This window comes from Lipomyces doorenjongii (assembly GCF_038497915.1).
Source record: "Lipomyces doorenjongii strain NRRL Y-27504 unplaced genomic scaffold V1508scaffold_168, whole genome shotgun sequence".
NCBI classification, from domain to species: domain Eukaryota; kingdom Fungi; phylum Ascomycota; class Lipomycetes; order Lipomycetales; family Lipomycetaceae; genus Lipomyces; species Lipomyces doorenjongii.
In genome coordinates this window covers 1-16,654 of record NW_027118235.1, presented here as the reverse complement: position 1 = coordinate 16,654, position 16,654 = coordinate 1, and the positions used below count along the sequence as shown (strand labels likewise).

At 45.9% G+C, this 16,654-nt stretch overlaps 7 protein-coding genes across 7 annotated transcripts; 3 read left to right on the top strand and 4 right to left on the bottom strand.

Annotated features, from left to right (window-relative positions):
* The first annotated feature begins 1,842 nt into the window (after nt 1-1,842).
* Nucleotides 1,843-5,976, top strand: V1508DRAFT_442876 (uncharacterized protein). Its single transcript, XM_066942364.1, has 4 exons — nt 1,843-1,914; nt 1,980-4,047; nt 4,104-5,666; nt 5,722-5,976. The coding sequence occupies exons 2-3, from the start codon at nt 2,166-2,168 to the stop codon at nt 5,528-5,530; spliced, it is 3,309 nt and encodes a 1,102-aa protein (XP_066792163.1). The 5' UTR covers nt 1,843-1,914; nt 1,980-2,165; the 3' UTR covers nt 5,531-5,666; nt 5,722-5,976.
* V1508DRAFT_428635 (uncharacterized protein) lies at nt 5,913-8,729 on the bottom strand. Its single transcript, XM_066941823.1, has 5 exons — nt 8,213-8,729; nt 8,115-8,144; nt 6,616-6,786; nt 6,507-6,562; nt 5,913-6,451 (listed from the first exon to the last, which is right to left on the bottom strand). Exons 1-5 carry the CDS (start codon nt 8,438-8,440, stop codon nt 6,178-6,180), a joined length of 759 nt encoding a protein of 252 aa, XP_066792162.1. The 5' UTR covers nt 8,441-8,729; the 3' UTR covers nt 5,913-6,177.
* A 34-nt stretch (nt 8,730-8,763) lies between these two features.
* V1508DRAFT_75444 (uncharacterized protein) lies at nt 8,764-11,103 on the bottom strand. Its single transcript, XM_066943040.1, has 2 exons — nt 9,889-11,103; nt 8,764-9,839 (listed from the first exon to the last, which is right to left on the bottom strand). The coding sequence occupies exons 1-2, from the start codon at nt 10,938-10,940 to the stop codon at nt 9,116-9,118; spliced, it is 1,776 nt and encodes a 591-aa protein (XP_066792161.1). The 5' UTR covers nt 10,941-11,103; the 3' UTR covers nt 8,764-9,115.
* A 463-nt stretch (nt 11,104-11,566) lies between these two features.
* On the bottom strand, nt 11,567-12,853 carry V1508DRAFT_458615 (ribosomal L28e protein family-domain-containing protein; the record flags this gene model as incomplete). The annotated part of the gene is made up of 5 exons (XM_066942726.1): nt 12,760-12,853; nt 12,656-12,702; nt 12,549-12,588; nt 11,698-12,496; nt 11,567-11,643 (listed from the first exon to the last, which is right to left on the bottom strand). Exons 1-5 carry the CDS (start codon nt 12,769-12,771, stop codon nt 11,567-11,569), a joined length of 975 nt encoding a protein of 324 aa, XP_066792160.1. The 5' UTR covers nt 12,772-12,853.
* Nucleotides 12,854-12,993: 140 nt separating this feature from the next.
* Nucleotides 12,994-14,152, top strand: V1508DRAFT_393863 (uncharacterized protein). Its single transcript, XM_066937980.1, has one exon. It carries the CDS (start codon nt 13,076-13,078, stop codon nt 13,940-13,942), a length of 867 nt encoding a protein of 288 aa, XP_066792159.1. The 5' UTR covers nt 12,994-13,075; the 3' UTR covers nt 13,943-14,152.
* Nucleotides 13,966-14,924, bottom strand: V1508DRAFT_428626 (40S ribosomal protein eS12). The gene is made up of 4 exons (XM_066941822.1): nt 14,782-14,924; nt 14,563-14,732; nt 14,363-14,511; nt 13,966-14,307 (listed from the first exon to the last, which is right to left on the bottom strand). Exons 1-4 carry the CDS (start codon nt 14,782-14,784, stop codon nt 14,186-14,188), a joined length of 444 nt encoding a protein of 147 aa, XP_066792158.1. The 5' UTR covers nt 14,785-14,924; the 3' UTR covers nt 13,966-14,185.
* Nucleotides 14,925-15,081: 157 nt separating this feature from the next.
* V1508DRAFT_378158 (Mis12 protein-domain-containing protein) lies at nt 15,082-16,443 on the top strand. Its single transcript, XM_066937620.1, has 3 exons — nt 15,082-15,432; nt 15,484-15,565; nt 15,628-16,443. The coding sequence occupies exons 1-3, from the start codon at nt 15,182-15,184 to the stop codon at nt 16,108-16,110; spliced, it is 816 nt and encodes a 271-aa protein (XP_066792157.1). The 5' UTR covers nt 15,082-15,181; the 3' UTR covers nt 16,111-16,443.
* The last annotated feature ends 211 nt before the right edge of the window (nt 16,444-16,654 follow it).

Here is a 16,654-nt window from a genome sequence, read left to right as displayed (position 1 = left end):
ACGACTGGGACTCATCGTCTCCTCGTTCTCGATGGCCATGAAAGCCATATTTCGGCTCAATTCGATCAATACTGTAAAGACAATAACATAGTTACGCTCTGTATGCCTCCGCATTCATCCCATATCCTACAACCACTTGATGTTGGGTGCTTTGGGCCATTGAAGAAGGCGTACGGACGACAAATCGGGTATCTAATGAAAGTGCATATCAGTCACGTTACCAAACTCGAGTTTCTCCCTGCATTTCGGGAAGACTATCGGACCACCATGACAGAGAAAAACATTCAAGGAGGCTTTCGAGGTGCAGGGCTTATCCCTTTTAACCCTGATAATGTGCGAGCTAATCTGGATCTGGTGCTAAGACCTGCTACACCCGAACCGATCCAGGACACCCCAAGGTCTCCGAAAACACCACATACAACAGCCGATCTACAGGCGCAAACAGGTCTAATAAAAGACCGAACAAGGCACCAGAATAGTTCACCAACTCCAATCAATCAGGCGCTCGATCAGTTTATCAGAAGGTGCCGAGATGATGATGCATTCGTCGGTGCTTCTCCAAGCTAAGGTACAAGCACTACAGGAGGCGAATCAGGCAGCAACTCGACGTCATCGTCGCCCTCGAAAGCGTTTACAGCACGGAGGTACACTTACAGTACAGGAAGGTCTTGATCTCATACAGAGAATAGGTGTCGATAAGCAGACACAGCATGAAACAAGGGGGAAGAACGATCAATTGGGTGAGAAGGAAACGAAGCATAAGATGATGTGGCAATTGCGGCGAAACTGGTCATAATACTCGAACGTGTAAAAAGAATTAAGAAACTGTCATATTTTTTTTTGCTTATTTAATAAATTTTTATCAATGTGGTTGGTGATATCCATCATTTTCGGTGGTGTTTTTAGGTGGTATGGCACACTCGCTTATGTTATGAACAACGCTACCCATAATCAGCCGAAAGCAGAGGGTTTGGGTTTTCCGTTAAACATTAGCCTTCACTAATAATTTGTTGGCATAAGATATGCAGCGATAAATGCAACTCACAATGCAAATAAGAAAGAAATAACAGTAAACAACAATTTAATGAGACAAGCAAGCGAAATATAAAATGCGACATTATTGCAACACAAAATACAAAAGAGAAATATATAAACAACATTACTGAGGCGGCTGCGACAATCTTGACAATGGCGAGGATATGGATCTCTCTCGTCTTTGGTTCTTAAACTCTATCCCTTCATGGCTCGATATTGACCTTGAGCTGGCGACAATCGTGATTATTAGTGCTCCAGTGCTGCAGAATCAACTATTTTTAATTGCCCTGCTCACTTGGTGTAGGATAGGTGCATATTTTGCTCGCTGGAAATCAGATTTATTCATTACGTCAATTCACACTATTCTCTAACAATCGTATGACCAGCTTCCAGGATGACATGTACTTAGGTGGATCGATGACACTCGGGCTCAGTGGCCTGAGTGTAAGGCGTTGGGGCTGCTGGCTTTGCAAAATCAGGTGGCTCTGAAAAGCCACATTCGCTCGTCATCATGCAACATACAATATCGCGCCCAGACAGTATCATAAACCTGGTATAAGTCGCTAAGCAAGGGAAGACAATGCCTACGCCGACTACTGCGTGGCTGGTAATTTTATGCTGAATCGAGTTCGCTGCGTGGACTCTTGCTTGCCATTTGTTCGTGTAGTTTAAAAGGAAAATGATGCGGCTAAAGTCGGCATCAGGCGTTCGTTCGTTACGAGGTCCCCAGGCGGCGCACGTGCCATCTGACTCAACCTTAATCTATGTTCGACAGGGCAAACATATTATTATTGTTGCATCCAGCCTGTAGTTTAACCATACGTAATAAGGCAACGGCAAACTGTTCTGATCGAGAAATATTGCAGACCCGCTAATCTTGTATGTTTGTTAAGGTTTTGAAAACTGATGCGCTAGGCTGATACAGGGTCGACCTGTCAATAAAGTGGTACAACTGTAATAATAGAGTGCGCAGGTCTAGACTGCGACGGGCTTGTGGACATCAACTTGCCCTAACCTCGCAGGTTATCGGTTGATCGTTGATCGCGGTTCCGGGGCAACCTAACAACACTCAACAAAATCATCCGGTTACTCCACCTCCTCGTCTCTCATCCTGTCTTCCCCAGAACACGATGTCCTGTCTGTCACCGGCACCGCCGCGTGGCTTGCAAGCCGTCATTCCTATAGACCCGCCACCTTCCAAGCGCGAGAAGGTTGCTCGCTACTTGCAGCAGAAGAAAGAGCAGTTTGATCAATATCAGAAGCTGCTCAATCAGCAGCGGCAACAGCTCCTCAAGCAACGACAGAAAGAGCTTCGAGACCAGCGGCGACGGAACAGTACAAGTAGCACCAATCCGGCCAAGTTCTACCGTCTGCTTTCTTCGACTTCGTTCACTTCTTTCGCCCGAGCACAGCAAACAACGCAAAGCTTTGATCCGTCAGCGTCCTCGCATGGCGCCGCGTCGAGTACTGCATCAAATCTGGACATGGAATCGACATCGTCGTCGAAAGCGAAACTACTGAACGACAAAGATGGTGAGAAGTTGGTTATGTTTCCGTCCTACGCACGTCGACTCGAATCGGGCTTGGTCGAGGTCGATATTAGAGGTTGGGTCTTTGCGCCGGGCATTCCCAACCGTAAAAATAGACTCTTCACAAGCGTGGTTCGTCAATTAGTTGGTGTTCCTGCTCCTGCAGATGGGTCGGAAGGCAGTGAACAAGCGCAGAGCTCGACGTTCGTTGGCTCTGCTGGTAGGGGTTCTGCAGACAGCGTACTCAAAAATGCGTCGGCCATTAGTGTCAGCTCTGTACTCTCATCAGGAAGAACATCACCTTCTCCCTCCCGACGAGGCTCATCAGTCGGCTACAATAACGCCCGACTTCGGTCTGACTCTCCTGCGTCGTCAGCCGTGGCCATGAACATCCCTGGGCGATCGCCAAGTCGAACTCTTTTCCGATCAGATACTCGTAACTCTGAAATATCATACTCTCCTAGTTCGCCAGGATACAATAGCTACACTGCATTCGGTACGACTCCAAACTCGTTTGGTCGCGGTGCTTCTCCCCGACGTGACACGTACTCCTCGGCTGCACAGCAGGCTCGTCGTATAGGCGTCCTGCCAGACGATGGCTCTGGTGCTGTTATCAACAATCGTAATTTCGTCCAGCCAACCCTCGTCGGTGAGCGGCAACCTCTATTGACCGCTCAATCTAGCAAGAACAACAGATATCTCACAAATATGGATTCAGAGTCAGAATCGGACTATTACTCTGAGAGTGATGATGACGAAGTTGTGGATAATCAGCAAACATTTGTCGTCGAACGACGCAATTCTCCGGCGAGATCATTCACCTCAACTACACCCAAGCCTACACTCAATGGTCTCACCACCAATATTCGTCACCAACAGTCGTTCTACGCCACCAGATTCAATGGCTCATCAGTTTCAATCGCAGGACATAACAGTGAGGTCGTTGCTGCAAATTCTGATAATGCGCCTCTTGCGTCATCGCCAACGGCCAATAGCATGACCTCTTACTTCCCTAATTACAGCCGTAGTGGCTCTGGTCTTAACCTACATCGTGTTTTCTCCATGAGCGGTGGAACTCAGCCTGCGCCAGGCTCTCTCAAAGCAAGTGGTAGCGCCAAAGATCAGCAGAACGCTCCCCCTCCGCTTCCACCGCGCCCGAAATTGATCTCCTTCGCGTCGATATATAATCCCGAAAGGTCTCTTCAAGAGCGTATCGCTCCATTCATCTCGCGTCCGATAGCGCAGGAGGCTGTTACCATCCACGTTGGCTCGACTGAGACAGAGGAGTATAGTACTTATAGCGTTATTACTACCGATAGCGGCCATTTCGGCGTTCGATTGCGATTAGCTTATGAACCGGCTATTTCATGCGTTGAGTGCGGCGAGGATTTGATTGCAGTTGATGAAGTCAACATTATTGAGCAGTTTGGTGTCAGTTTGATCAGTGATATTGATGATACTGTCAAACATACTGGCATTACTGGTAAGTGTGACTGAGATTATATTACGATGCAAGGATGTGGCTAATATACAAATCAGGGGCCAAGAAGGGTATTTTCAAGAATGTCTTCGTCAAGGATTACGCCGAGTTAGAGATTAAGGGAGTTGGTGACTGGTACCAAAGATTGAGCAAAGTAGGAGTTCCGATTCATTATGTATCAAATTCGCCATGGCAACTGTATCCTTCAATCGCCAAGTTCCTGCGCAAGGCTGGCCTGCCAACGGGATCTGTTCACTTGAAGCATTACAATGGTTTCCTGTACGGCTTACTAGAGCCAGCTGTTGAACGCAAGCGATTCAATCTGGAGTCGATTCTTGTCGACTTCCCCTATCGTAAATTCATCCTTGTCGGTGACTCCGGTGAGATGGATCTCGAGGCTTACGTGAACCTAGCGTGCGAGTTCCCAGACCAAGTTCTTGCTATTTACATCCGCGACGTCACCACGAGCTGCTCGGATGAAGACGACTCCTGCACATTCTCAGAATTAAACGGATTTTTCATGAGTTCTGTTCCCAGACCGGACGAGATTGATGGTCTGTTGGCCGACAATTCGGGTTGGTGTTGTTGCACGGCAAATCAGGTTGACACCAAGTACTACCATCGTCCGCATTCGCCTCCACCATTGATGCCCAAGCCGCAGAAGCTCCGCACGAACAAGATTACCACTGAGGCTCCGGAGCCAACTAGTACGGAGTGGATCTCAACGCCGGCAAGTTCATCGCCTGAGACTGAGCACATGTCTCACAAAGTTCCAAAAGTCCCGGAGAAGCCGAGTAACTTGAAGTCGCAGCCCATTGGCCCCGTCGCTGCACCAGCGCCTTCTCGACCTGGTGCGGATTTCGACCTTCTTTCGTCTTCTGCAGCATCGACTGTTTCGCCATTAGCGGCGCGTCTGGCGGCATTCTCATCTACATTCGACGAGAGCGGCGGATCGCCAGAAGGGTCGAGTTATCTGTCCACCAAATTACAGCAGAAGCAAATGCTAATGAAAGAGCCACCACCTAAGCACATCTTGACAGCGAATATTGCCAACGGTGGTGGTAATGTCAACGGCAAATACTTGCTCTCTGGCTCAATGTCCAACTACAATAGTATTTCTGATACCGCCGCCACAATATCCTCGCCAAAGAAAGATGTCTCCTTTTCCGGCGATCATCTCGACAAAAAACCGCCACTTCCACCACGTCCAGCCAACATCGTACGCAACGCCGCTGTGGAAGGGAAAGGTCTTCGAGCGTCCGACGCCATGTCCTATGCATACCGCGCGTGTATCGGCATTGGGGACCGCAGCAACCGCGACGGCTACCCCCTAGACAAGAAACTTGAAATATGGAAGAAACGGGTCGCGCGTGCGAGAATGATGCTGCCGACCGGCGTGCGCTTGCGCATGTGGCGTGTGGGAGAGGATGTCAGCGACGAGTGCGAAGCCATCGTCCAAGAGTACTTGGATACTTTGAAAAGTTGAGCGCCGTGTTGATAGTCAATTGTCACATAATCCTAATTGTATGCCTTTTTGTTTCTTTGCTTCTTTGCTTCTTTACTTCATAGGTTGGTTTGCTCCTATTTCCGCATTGTTTTTTACGCAACATGTTCTACTCGGAGTAAGTTAAGGGTTGAAATTCATCTTTTTGGTATTGACTGTTTTGTGCATGTTAGATTTTTTTGCATTGTGGTTCCTTATTTCACATTCACTTTTAACGCCTCGCTCTTCGCGTATACAATACATAATCCGGATTCGTTGGGTGACGGGTTTTGTGGGTGATTCGCATTTCAATTTGAATATTGCAAATTCGGTTTGTTGGTAGTCTCAGGAGATGTTTCATTGCGTCAGAGCATATATATGTTTTGTACCATATAATTCATTACCTTAAACTTTTCAATGGCATTTTGGATACTTGCCCTATTACTAAGCACAAAATGACGCAACACATTAAATTATTCATGATACGCGCTTAAAACAACAAACGATAAACGAACTCGCTCCCAAAGCGCATTATTTGATAACTATTGTTACATAATGAAACTGCAAAATCGATACAATCCGAAAACACTTAAATCCACATCTACCAATTCCCATCCCCACTTAAATAAGTCGTTTATTATCCACGTGGTTTACATAGGGATGTCACCCATATCGACAGGCGCCGCAGAGGCGGCAGTGGCCACTGGTGCACTCTGTGGAGCCTGGCTGGTAGTTCCGCCCTGGACAAAGTAATCCGCCATCTCAGCGTCAAGCTGCTCAGTAGTCTTCTTTGGTCGCCTGCCTTGGGCACCTCGGCCACCGCGGCCTCCTCGGCCTGCTCGTGCCACGACGCCACCTCTGCCACGCGTAGCCTTCCGGGTTCGAGACGGCATCGCTTTCGTAGCTGCAGCATTAGGTTGGGATCTGCATGTATCTGTTAGTCGCAGACTTCGAAATCGACAATTATCAAAGGTCACACCTAGGCTGCATTCTGTCCGCGAGGGTCTTCTTGTTAGGATCAACGACTAGCTCAACCTATTAACTTAATTAGCCGAGTCCACACATTTTTCCCAAAGGAAGTGACTTACATGCATGATCTTTTTTCCCCCGTCAATGGGCGTTCCATTAAAACGCTTCCACGCACGCGCTGCGTCCCCGGTCTTCTGAAAAACCATGGTGACAACGCCGGTCGACTGTCCCTTGGCGTTGTAGTTAAGAATGCACCGTCGCACGGGTCCGATCTCGAGGTTAAAGTAGTCCTAATAATAAACAGATAAATATCATAACATGAAAGTTAGGAGGTGAAAAAAAAAGAGGATGCTGGAGAAGGAGATAGACGGCGAGGAATATATCGTTAGGATGAAAATGGTTGAAACCGATCATTCTGCTGCGTCTCATAATTGCTGTGTTCGAGATGTTTGCGGAAGTCCGTACGAGTCGCAGACACAAATCCTAATGCTGTAACTCTTACCAAAGATATTGAAAGCAAAACGCAAACGGAAGCAAGGGCAAAAAAGGCGAACACCTTAACCCAAACGGACGCATTTCGCAAAAATTGCCCGTAATCCTCTACACACAACACAACTAACAAAAACAAAATGCAATGCAAAACGTAGAATAAATATGCAGACAGCCGATAACTTGAGACATGAGGAGTCCCTCCAGAATTATAGGTGCTTCAATTCATCGTGCTAGGTGGCTGTGGAATTAATAACCCACTCCGACCAAGAGCAACAATGCTGATTTCATCGAGCCAACCATCCCGACTTAGCTTCTTGCCTTATACAATCTGGCCCAATATGTGGACCAATATTGTTTGGTGAACCAGTCCATATTCTGTCATTGAACTTAGGCAGCTGTTTTGGCGAATTCCTTTGAAGGGATTGCAGTAGAATAGATGACTTTGACACATAGCTAGAACAAACACGCCCCCCGCGTCATCAATGATGGCAATTCGCAATTCGTATTCTCCATTTCAATCGTAGATCACCATAGATATCCTATCTACCCATCTGATGAGTGGTCGATTAAGTCTTGTCATCTTTGTCCGAATACTACTGCATTATTCACTATGGACTTTGCAAACCCGCGCTGTCTAGATGTCTATGATGGATAGTTTATTACCTATCATTCAGGTCTAGGAAGAAGCTGAATCGGAATGGTAGACTCAATTGCACCAAACCAGTCAAGAAACTGATCTGACAAATTTCAGACCTACAAGCAATGACGTAAATAGACTATGTAGTCAGACAGAACATCGGTCGGATGGCGTCTGGTCTGACAATAGTCTATCACAGAGGCCTGGGCCGTCTTTCTTGCTAGCTATGATCTTCCTCCATCATAGTAGCAAGGTACGCACAAACATATAATGGAAGAAACAAAACTGAACAGTAAAACGGAAAGTCCTGGAAATTATTCTCAAGGCATGTAGTCCTCGGCGATCGCAAGGCGTGCCGACTTCCAAACGTATGTGCTGAATATGGCTCCAACTTGTCGATCGTGTCGATCGATACTCATTTTCATCCATTCCGATAGTCCGTTTGCTCCTCATCCTGGGTCCGTCCTCAGGCGACGAGACTCAACATACCTTGATAGCGGATTCTTGAACATCAAGTGGCTGTACTTACAGTTAGCATCCATCCTATTTTCATAGAGTCAATCCCAGAGTTAATAAGTTTAACGTACCAAATTAGATATGATGATTTTGTCATTATTTTCAATGTTCACAGGCGTGGATGACGCAGGAGCGGCTTTCTGCGTAGTAGCACGCGTAGTAGTGCCCTTAGAGGTCGACTTGCGAATACCACCTCCTGCAGCACCACGAGCACCTCTCAATCCACCGCGACTTCTGCGACGGTTGGATGGATTCTGTGAAATGATCTCATCAAGAGACTTGTCAAGATTGCCGGACATAGTTGGCAGTGTACTGTTAGATCGACGGAAGTGATGTGGCGGTATTGATCTGTATACCAAACGGGTGATATACGACAAGTTACTCTTAAATTAAATGGCGTAATCTGGAGCTAATACGATACCGGTAGATGAATTCTATATCGATTGCTTGATTAGAACTGTGATGAGGAAGTGCTGGGATGTCCTGATTTAAAAGGGCAAAGAGACAGGTCGGAGACAAATGAGAAGAGAAAAGGTGGCTGAGTGCGAGACTGACAACCATGCGTCTCGAGGTTAGGGTATAAAGCTGAATATGATGGATTCAGGGTAAACGCGTAGATGAACCAACAGTTAGACACTTCCACACAATCTTAACTGGTTCTATACATCTCGCCGTACGTTATCACATACATAATGAATTCATCTCGAATAACATAGTCTTTATGTGACTCACATGCAGTCGAGCCTACTAACATAATATACAATAGTCTACTCTCTGCATAATGGGCTATCTACATTTGTACTCCGGCGCATATCGCGAACATTACGGCCAACTGTCAGCTATCGTTGATAATTTTCGCTCACTATAGCAGAGCGCGAAATCTTTAATACAATTCACAGTGCTTACCCCAGAATTTTCTACCGCCCATCCAAAACATGACGTATACAACGGGACCCAAAACCCAAACTGTATGTCTAAGCCAACTGGCCTCGGGTCCCTAATCGTAAAATAACGTACATATAAACAGGAACGATAACGTTATCATTCATACCACTTGTAGCCTCTAGTACCGCGGTGGACGCGGCAGAAAGAAATGCCCACTGCACAGTGAGATCCGGTCCCAAAATGTTGTCATATCCAGATAAAGCGTACTTCGTGATCATTAATCCTGTAAATGCCGCTGCAATGAAACCAGCTGTGCCTTCTAATGTCTTGTCCGAGTCGAACCATCTATGTTTCCCAAACCTTCTGCCGATAATTGACGCGCAAGAATCTCCAAATCCAAGGCATATAATTCCCGCAGGAGAACTGGATAAGAATATAGGGAGTGAAATTCCCAATAGTAAAAAGATATGTGACACAATAATTGGACCACACGTATCTCTTTCATCAGTGTATTTTTTAAGTGCGTTGTGAATATGCACTCCCAGTGGGGGAACTGTGGTTGCACGTAAAAACTCCGAAAAAAGGAACAATGTCAACGCGACCGCCATCGACAGGGACGTGAATGTAGCATCCCAACCAACTCCACTAACCAAGAACATTCCAACTACCAATCCGTGCCATATTTTGCGCCTTATATCTAATGTCCATGCATCAGATGACTTTTGAATCCATGGAATACCTATAGCTAGCCAAGTGACCCAATATCCCAGCATTCCTAATCGTCTGTGAGACTCTTCCGACAAAAACAAATAGCTGCGGTATATTAGTCGAGGTTGATACCTAGCGCCATAAATTTACATACTTAATCATAAATGCAAAAGGATCTCGACCTAGCGAAGATTGAAGGTGCCATCTCACAAAAACTAGCATATTGGCAACAAATATGGCATAGACACCATAGGCATATTTCACCTTCCTTGTGGTCGAGTTTTCAGGCCGGCGATGTCTCGGCAGTCTTGTCAGTTGCATTATCTTAAAAACCAATGGTGTCGCAGGCCACAAGCTAAAGAGAGACCCGAAAAGAAGGGCCCTAAGAAATATCATGTCCATTTGCTGAGAGTTCAGCAGGAGATTAACCAGTAACGTTCCTGCAAGGGAATTCTCTGCAGGCGAAAGTGAAGTGGTCGTAAGCGTGCATAAGATCTCTGTCACGCTTGAGTATAGGTAGTAAATTCCTGCAGTTTGCGGAGAAACTGCCAAAGTCAAGTTCGACAATATTTCAGTCGGAAGAGGGAGCGCTGACACTGCTAGTAGAAGGTTCAAACGTAGATGTTGAGGATAGTCCGTCAGCGTCAAAATTATAGGAAACAAGTAGACGTATAGAACTGAGGGCATTGTCCAATAATCCTGCCGTAGAACTAGAACTGTAACTAAAATCGATGCACAAATTCCAATAAACTTCGCATTTTCTGAAACTACGGTCCAATTGTGTTGAATAGCTAAAGCTAACAGGCTTACTATCAAGAATGACTCCACACATTTCTTTCGAAATCCCAAATTATAACCGTCCTTGACGCCATCAAGGACCTTCACATTGTTGAGCGTCGGTGGGTATTTATGGTGTCTAGAACGCCGCCGTCGTGCTTTGTTTCCATGAATACCATTTCTCCACTGCAGAACTCTATATCGCCGACTGTCTGCCTCATCGTCCGTCACGTTTCGAGACTCAGGTGAATCCTCTGCTGGAATATCTGCGGAGGACAACGAAGAGTATGAAGAGCCACCGACTGTACTGGTTTGTAGAGGCGGTTGGAGTGACGGCACGGAGGTCTTCGGTGACACAGCGACGGAATCGACGTACTTGGACGACCGTCTGCTCTGCTTCACTGAGAATGCAGGAGGAAACAACGACATCAGTCTAGAGTCAGACTTTGCGAGTTGATCCTTTGACAAGGCCCGGACCTCAGACTGTCTGCAGGAGTCGGTTGTCTCTATGCTGTAATGGGATCTAAAGGATTCGGGCCACCTGTCGATCGCACCTTCGGTTGGGCTCAAATCTATTCTTGACGGGCAGTTTGTACTCAGGGGTACGCGTGTTGGGGTTGCATGGTTCTCGTGAGATGCTTCCCTATCCCTGAGTTCACAAAACCTACATCACCATCAGCCCTACGCGCTTTGCAGTCGGCTAACGCATATATCCCGGGAAGGCTCAGACTACAATAAATAGTCACCATTGTATTGGGAATAGGGCTGGTGTTCGATTCCAATTGTGACGTAATATATAGGTACTGTAATAGTCCATACATAGGCTAAGATATATAATTCTATGGACGAAGGGTCACTATGAAGGGCCCCGACACAAATCAGACAGGAGATCATGACATTAAAGAACCTTCGATTAATGCACTAAATAACGAATAATATCTGGAATACGTATCTCACAAATTTGACAACAATGCAATACTTGTATATACCGAGAGCCTACCAAAACGTAATGAAAACTAACGCACTTTTATGTACCGTAACCAATTGACCCTCGCCTACCATGCTGCTTGCGTATCCGATGCCCTTAAGCGTTCGTCTTCTTCTTCGTACTCGACCTCAACACGAGGAGTGCCTATTCTTATAGTCAGCAATTGCAAAGGCCGACCCAAAAGAGTTTGAAACATACGCTTTCTACCGCTTTCTGCAATCTCGCGGCGCTTTCGCTTTGGAGACTTTGGGCTATTCTGCCCTACTTCCTGCTCCCCTTCCTCTTCCTCCTCATTGTCCTCAATTTCATCAGACTCAGATCCGTTCAGTTCCTCGTCAGTTCCAACATCCGCCCCAAGCCAACTCTCAATATCCTCCAGCTCAACTAGCTCGTCATCATCGTCATCCTCAACATATTCAACTTCGGCATCGCTTTCCTCCTCCTCTTCCTGCACTCTCTCTTCTTCCTCGTCTTCATCAGCATCCTCAACGCTTTCATTTGCATTCCTCATATTGTTCATAATGGTTTGCCACACCTTCTCGTCGACGTTTAGCGGTTTCTCGCCGTAAGCGCCGCTTTTCAATCGCTCCAGCAACTCTTTCTCAATGGCCTTTTCGACTTTGGCAGCTGCAAGCGCCTTCCTCTCCCGTGTGCTCTCTCGTCGAGTCACCTTCGACTTTACACCCACTAATCGCCTTTCCTCGTCACGACTCTTTAGTGCCAGTCGTCTTGCAGTAATCGCAATCTGAGTCAATCGCGTAAGTCGCTGCTTGCACTTGTGTATCAAGAAGTTCGGCCAATAGATCAGTCGCTCTTCTATCTGTTCTAGCGCCTTGCTATACTGTTGGGACAATTTTACTCGCTCCCACAGCTTCAGAGGTGTATGTGCTCTTTCGACTGTCTTCATATACAAATATATCCGGCCATTAACTGATCTAATCGTAGCATAACGTGAATTTGCGAGGGGACACGACTGCCGTGAACAAAATCCAGTGACCTATAATAAATGTCAGCTCAATCATTTGCATCTACACCATCGATCAACTCACGTTATACTCATTTCTACAGAATGTCTGATCCTTTAAAGTCCTACAGACATAAATAGTCAATATTAGCCAGTCGATATTTCATATTATGCCAAGCCAGCTTATCATACTTAATTTTGTAGGAGCAGAACTCCTGATTGATGATCTGCCATACAATCTGCACCTGTAGTTAATATCAAGATCTTGAGGTTCAAACTGCAAAACACAAACATACTTCATCCGACATGACAGCTACGTATATCACTAACTGCTAGGTAAATTTGCGATACAGCTGAGCTTGCTAACAATGGCGATTTGAGCATTCTATTGCTTCAGTAGGCAGCAAGTGCCAGAATTTTTTCCGAGGTCCGAGCAATTTCAGTTACCCGGCACAGGAAACTCCCAAACGTTCACCGCCGCACTTCCACTATTTTTTGCGCGCCTCGAAAATTCAACAAAAATTTCTAGTGGGAGTTCGAGGCAATATATAGGAGATATCCTCAATTACGTGCCGAGGTAACTGATCTACCAACGCATTCTCCACCTTCAGCATGGCGGAAGCATCAGTCAATGATAAAATATCAAAGAAGCGGAAACGCCACTCCGCGGCCGGAAAGGAATCGGCTGCGTCGGAGTCCACCAGTACACCGCAGAAGTCCTCACCGCATGTACGCAAACGCAGGCAATCTGCTGCACAAACAGTCCTTTCACAGCTTCCGTTAACGAGTAACCCTGTTCCGACTTCACCATTGGGTAGTCCTACGTCATCGCAATGTTTCTTCATAGTCCAAACGTCTATGTATGTATCGATAGCTCCGATGTACTCGCTGGCACCTGTTCAAGGCATTCGATCGCAGCATTTGGATCCCCTTACGATGACATATTATCCAGCAGTTTCGGGAATTGTTTTGGCATGTCTCGGTGTCTCTATTGATGACGCTGATGGTGCAAAAATTGCGGGAGATTCGCCGTTCTCATTCGTCTGGATTTCGGCAAAGCTTTTGGTTTGGAGACCAAAGCGAGGCGACATATTACAAGGGAGAATCAATCTTCAGTCTCGCAGCCATATCGGTTTACTCACCTTCGATGTTTTTAATGCCAGCATCACTCGTGATAAAATACCGGTCACGTGGAAGTTTATTGAGAATGTGTTGGATGAGGATGCTGAGCTTGGAACTGCAGCTGATAATGAGGCAAACGGGGAAGCCAACGACGACGCCGAAGCACTAGACGAAGAGGACGGAGAGAGTAAAAGTTTAGGATACTGGGTTAACGAGAAGGGAAAGAAGATAGAAGGAAAGTTGACATTCATTGTCGAAAGTCTTCAGTTATCAGGTAAATTGTTCTCAGTTGAAGGAAGTTTGTTGAAGCTGGGAGATGTCAAGGAGGATTTGACTGCACCTCGATCAGATAAATAGATGAAGCAATCATTTGTTTCAAACTGGGTACTATGTATAATATTGCTATCATACTTCAATTGCATTTGGGGACGCCTTGGAATGAGAGAAATTTCAATTACCCCTAACCAAGAGCCAACAGATACATATAGCCTATATCTTTGAAGCTATGGAATTTTTCACAGATGACTATGTACTGTTTATTAATACTGTAGTGCCATTACAAATACATGAACTTTTATAAACAACTCCAAAACTACCAATCTAGTTGCTGTCGAAGTATTGCAACAAGAAGTCACGCTCGATGGACTGCTCACCCCAGTCTTTAACAACAACACACGAGCAGCCGACAACCTTGCGCGCGTTTCCCTCTCTGTCGAGAACGCCTAAACATTATTAGATAATGCGTGACATGCCAATTTCCGAAGAAGCGGTACTTACACAAACCAGCCCACTCGCCCAACTTCTTGGAGTCAGAAACCTTGATCAAAGGGATCTTGGCCTCAGGCTCAGCGCAAAGAGCCTCAATGAGCTTAACATATGACTCCTCGTCGCAAGAGTCGCAGAGAACAGCTAAGTGAGCCTCGCGACTATCAATCAATCAGAATACCTCCAAATGCTAGTCAAATTCTGCGACTTACCGGCCAAGAGCCTTAGAGGCCTCACGAAGTCCACGCGCAAGGCCATCGTGGATAAGAGCTTTCTTAAGGACACCCTTCAGGGCCTCCTCGACGGTCAAACCGCCAGCAGGTGCGGATGCGGCAACTTCGACCTCGATCTCCTCGGCGACAACGACGTCCTCGGTGTCAGACTACACTCAGTTAGTAAGGTGACCACGCTTATCAACAAAAACTGCATACCATTGTTGCTAGATTAGGTATTAATAGTTAAAATATAAAATGAAATATATTTGGACTTCGTCGACAGAAGCTCGTACTGCTCAGTCCAATGTGATGATGGTTAGTAGCCGAATAGCTCCAAGTCTCGATGGCTTTGTCTATCAATTGTTCTGGACCTCTTTCAATTTCAAGCTGGGAGCAGGAGTGCGGCTGGTGCAGTGACTGCGTTTTTGGTTGAGCTTCTACTAAGCCCTAATGTGTAGCCCTAGTGTTTCTGTTGTTGTGGAAACGAGTCCAGCAGACGCGTCAACAAAAGGTTGCAGTGATTATCGTACCAAAGTATTCAATAACAAGAATTAACATAATCTCCACGGGTTTCCTCCAGAAGTTGTCACGATTAGAGCTAATAGCTAGGAGCATCATGGCACCTGTATCACAACCAACAGCATCTACAACGGCATTGCTAACTGAGCATTTCGAATACCCTCCAATCGCTCTGCTCGACGATATCATAAACGCGGTCAACAATATTTTATATAAATGCACATCCGCAATTGAGACATATCTACAGACTCAGCCGCCTTGCGCAAATATTCCAGATGAAGAGATTGAACTTGGAACTGCTAAGCTGGAAACGCTACTGGAAGGAGCAGTAGATCGAAATTTCGACAGGTAATTTATGTACAGAGGATGCATTGGATTATTACTAATCGATCGCTGCAGATTCGAATTATATGTCCTTAGAAATGTACTAGCTGTCCCAGATGATGTTGCCGACGGGTGGATGCGGCTATCACACCACAGGGTACGATATCTACTGCTTTTCATTTAGCAACTGTAATTTACTGATTAACGTAATTGGGACAGAATATAGACTATTCAGTGTCGCATGAGAATATAGACATTCGCCTACTAAATTTGCGGAAAACATTACAAGCATCATATCACGTTAACGAGAAACTACTTGAACAGACGCGACATAATAGACAGCTTATCTCTCTCTTAAAAAAGTACCAAGCTACGTTATCATTCTTGCAAAATACAAGTGGCATTGCACCCATGGACGAGACAGTGAGGTTTCTGGTATCACAAGCTGCCGAGATACAGCGGAAGTTTGGCACTTTACTGCGACTGGAGTCTAGCTCTGCTCTCATGGTCAGGCACAGCTCTGGCACATCGGGGATTGACGTCAAGATCTCTGAGCGAGAAGTCTACATTGAGAAGATGACAGCAATGATACTAGGCGCCAAGGATAGGGAAAATATGATTGATGTTGATGCGGAACGAAAAAGTGAAGCTGACGTTGAGAATTCGAAGCGTGCGGTGGATATAGTGTCCAACTGGTCGTAGTGTGCGGTAGGCTCAGTGCATTTGGTCATATGTACTGTAAGGTCTTTGTCTTTGGGCGGAATTTCTATGTACCGTGCGTTAATATTTGCAGGGTTGCCTTGCAGTTCGTAGCGCGGTTGCCAGTAAAATCAGCGTGTAACTTCAATGAATCAAGGACTATATCGGCAGTTACAATGTATAAGCATCTCAGATATCTGGTAGACTGATTACCCTGTCATAGAAAGGCAACAAAACGACGAGACAGTGCCGCTATGCGATCTATATTTTTTCGTCGATGGTCGATAATATCCGCAAAACCCTGCGCTGATATTTCATTCGTATGTCTCGGCAAATGTACATGTATTTGTATTTATTCCGATAGCATTCGTGTAATTATTAATTACGTAAACTGTGACAATTCCAACACCGAAATCTCGAATATACCGATTAATATGTTATTCCATCTATTTCTCCCAAATGCTGTCTCCTCGCTTCTTGGCCTCAAAGTTAATCTTTCCCTATATCAGTGTTTGGTTAGCATAAGCTCTCGCAAACGAAACCGTAT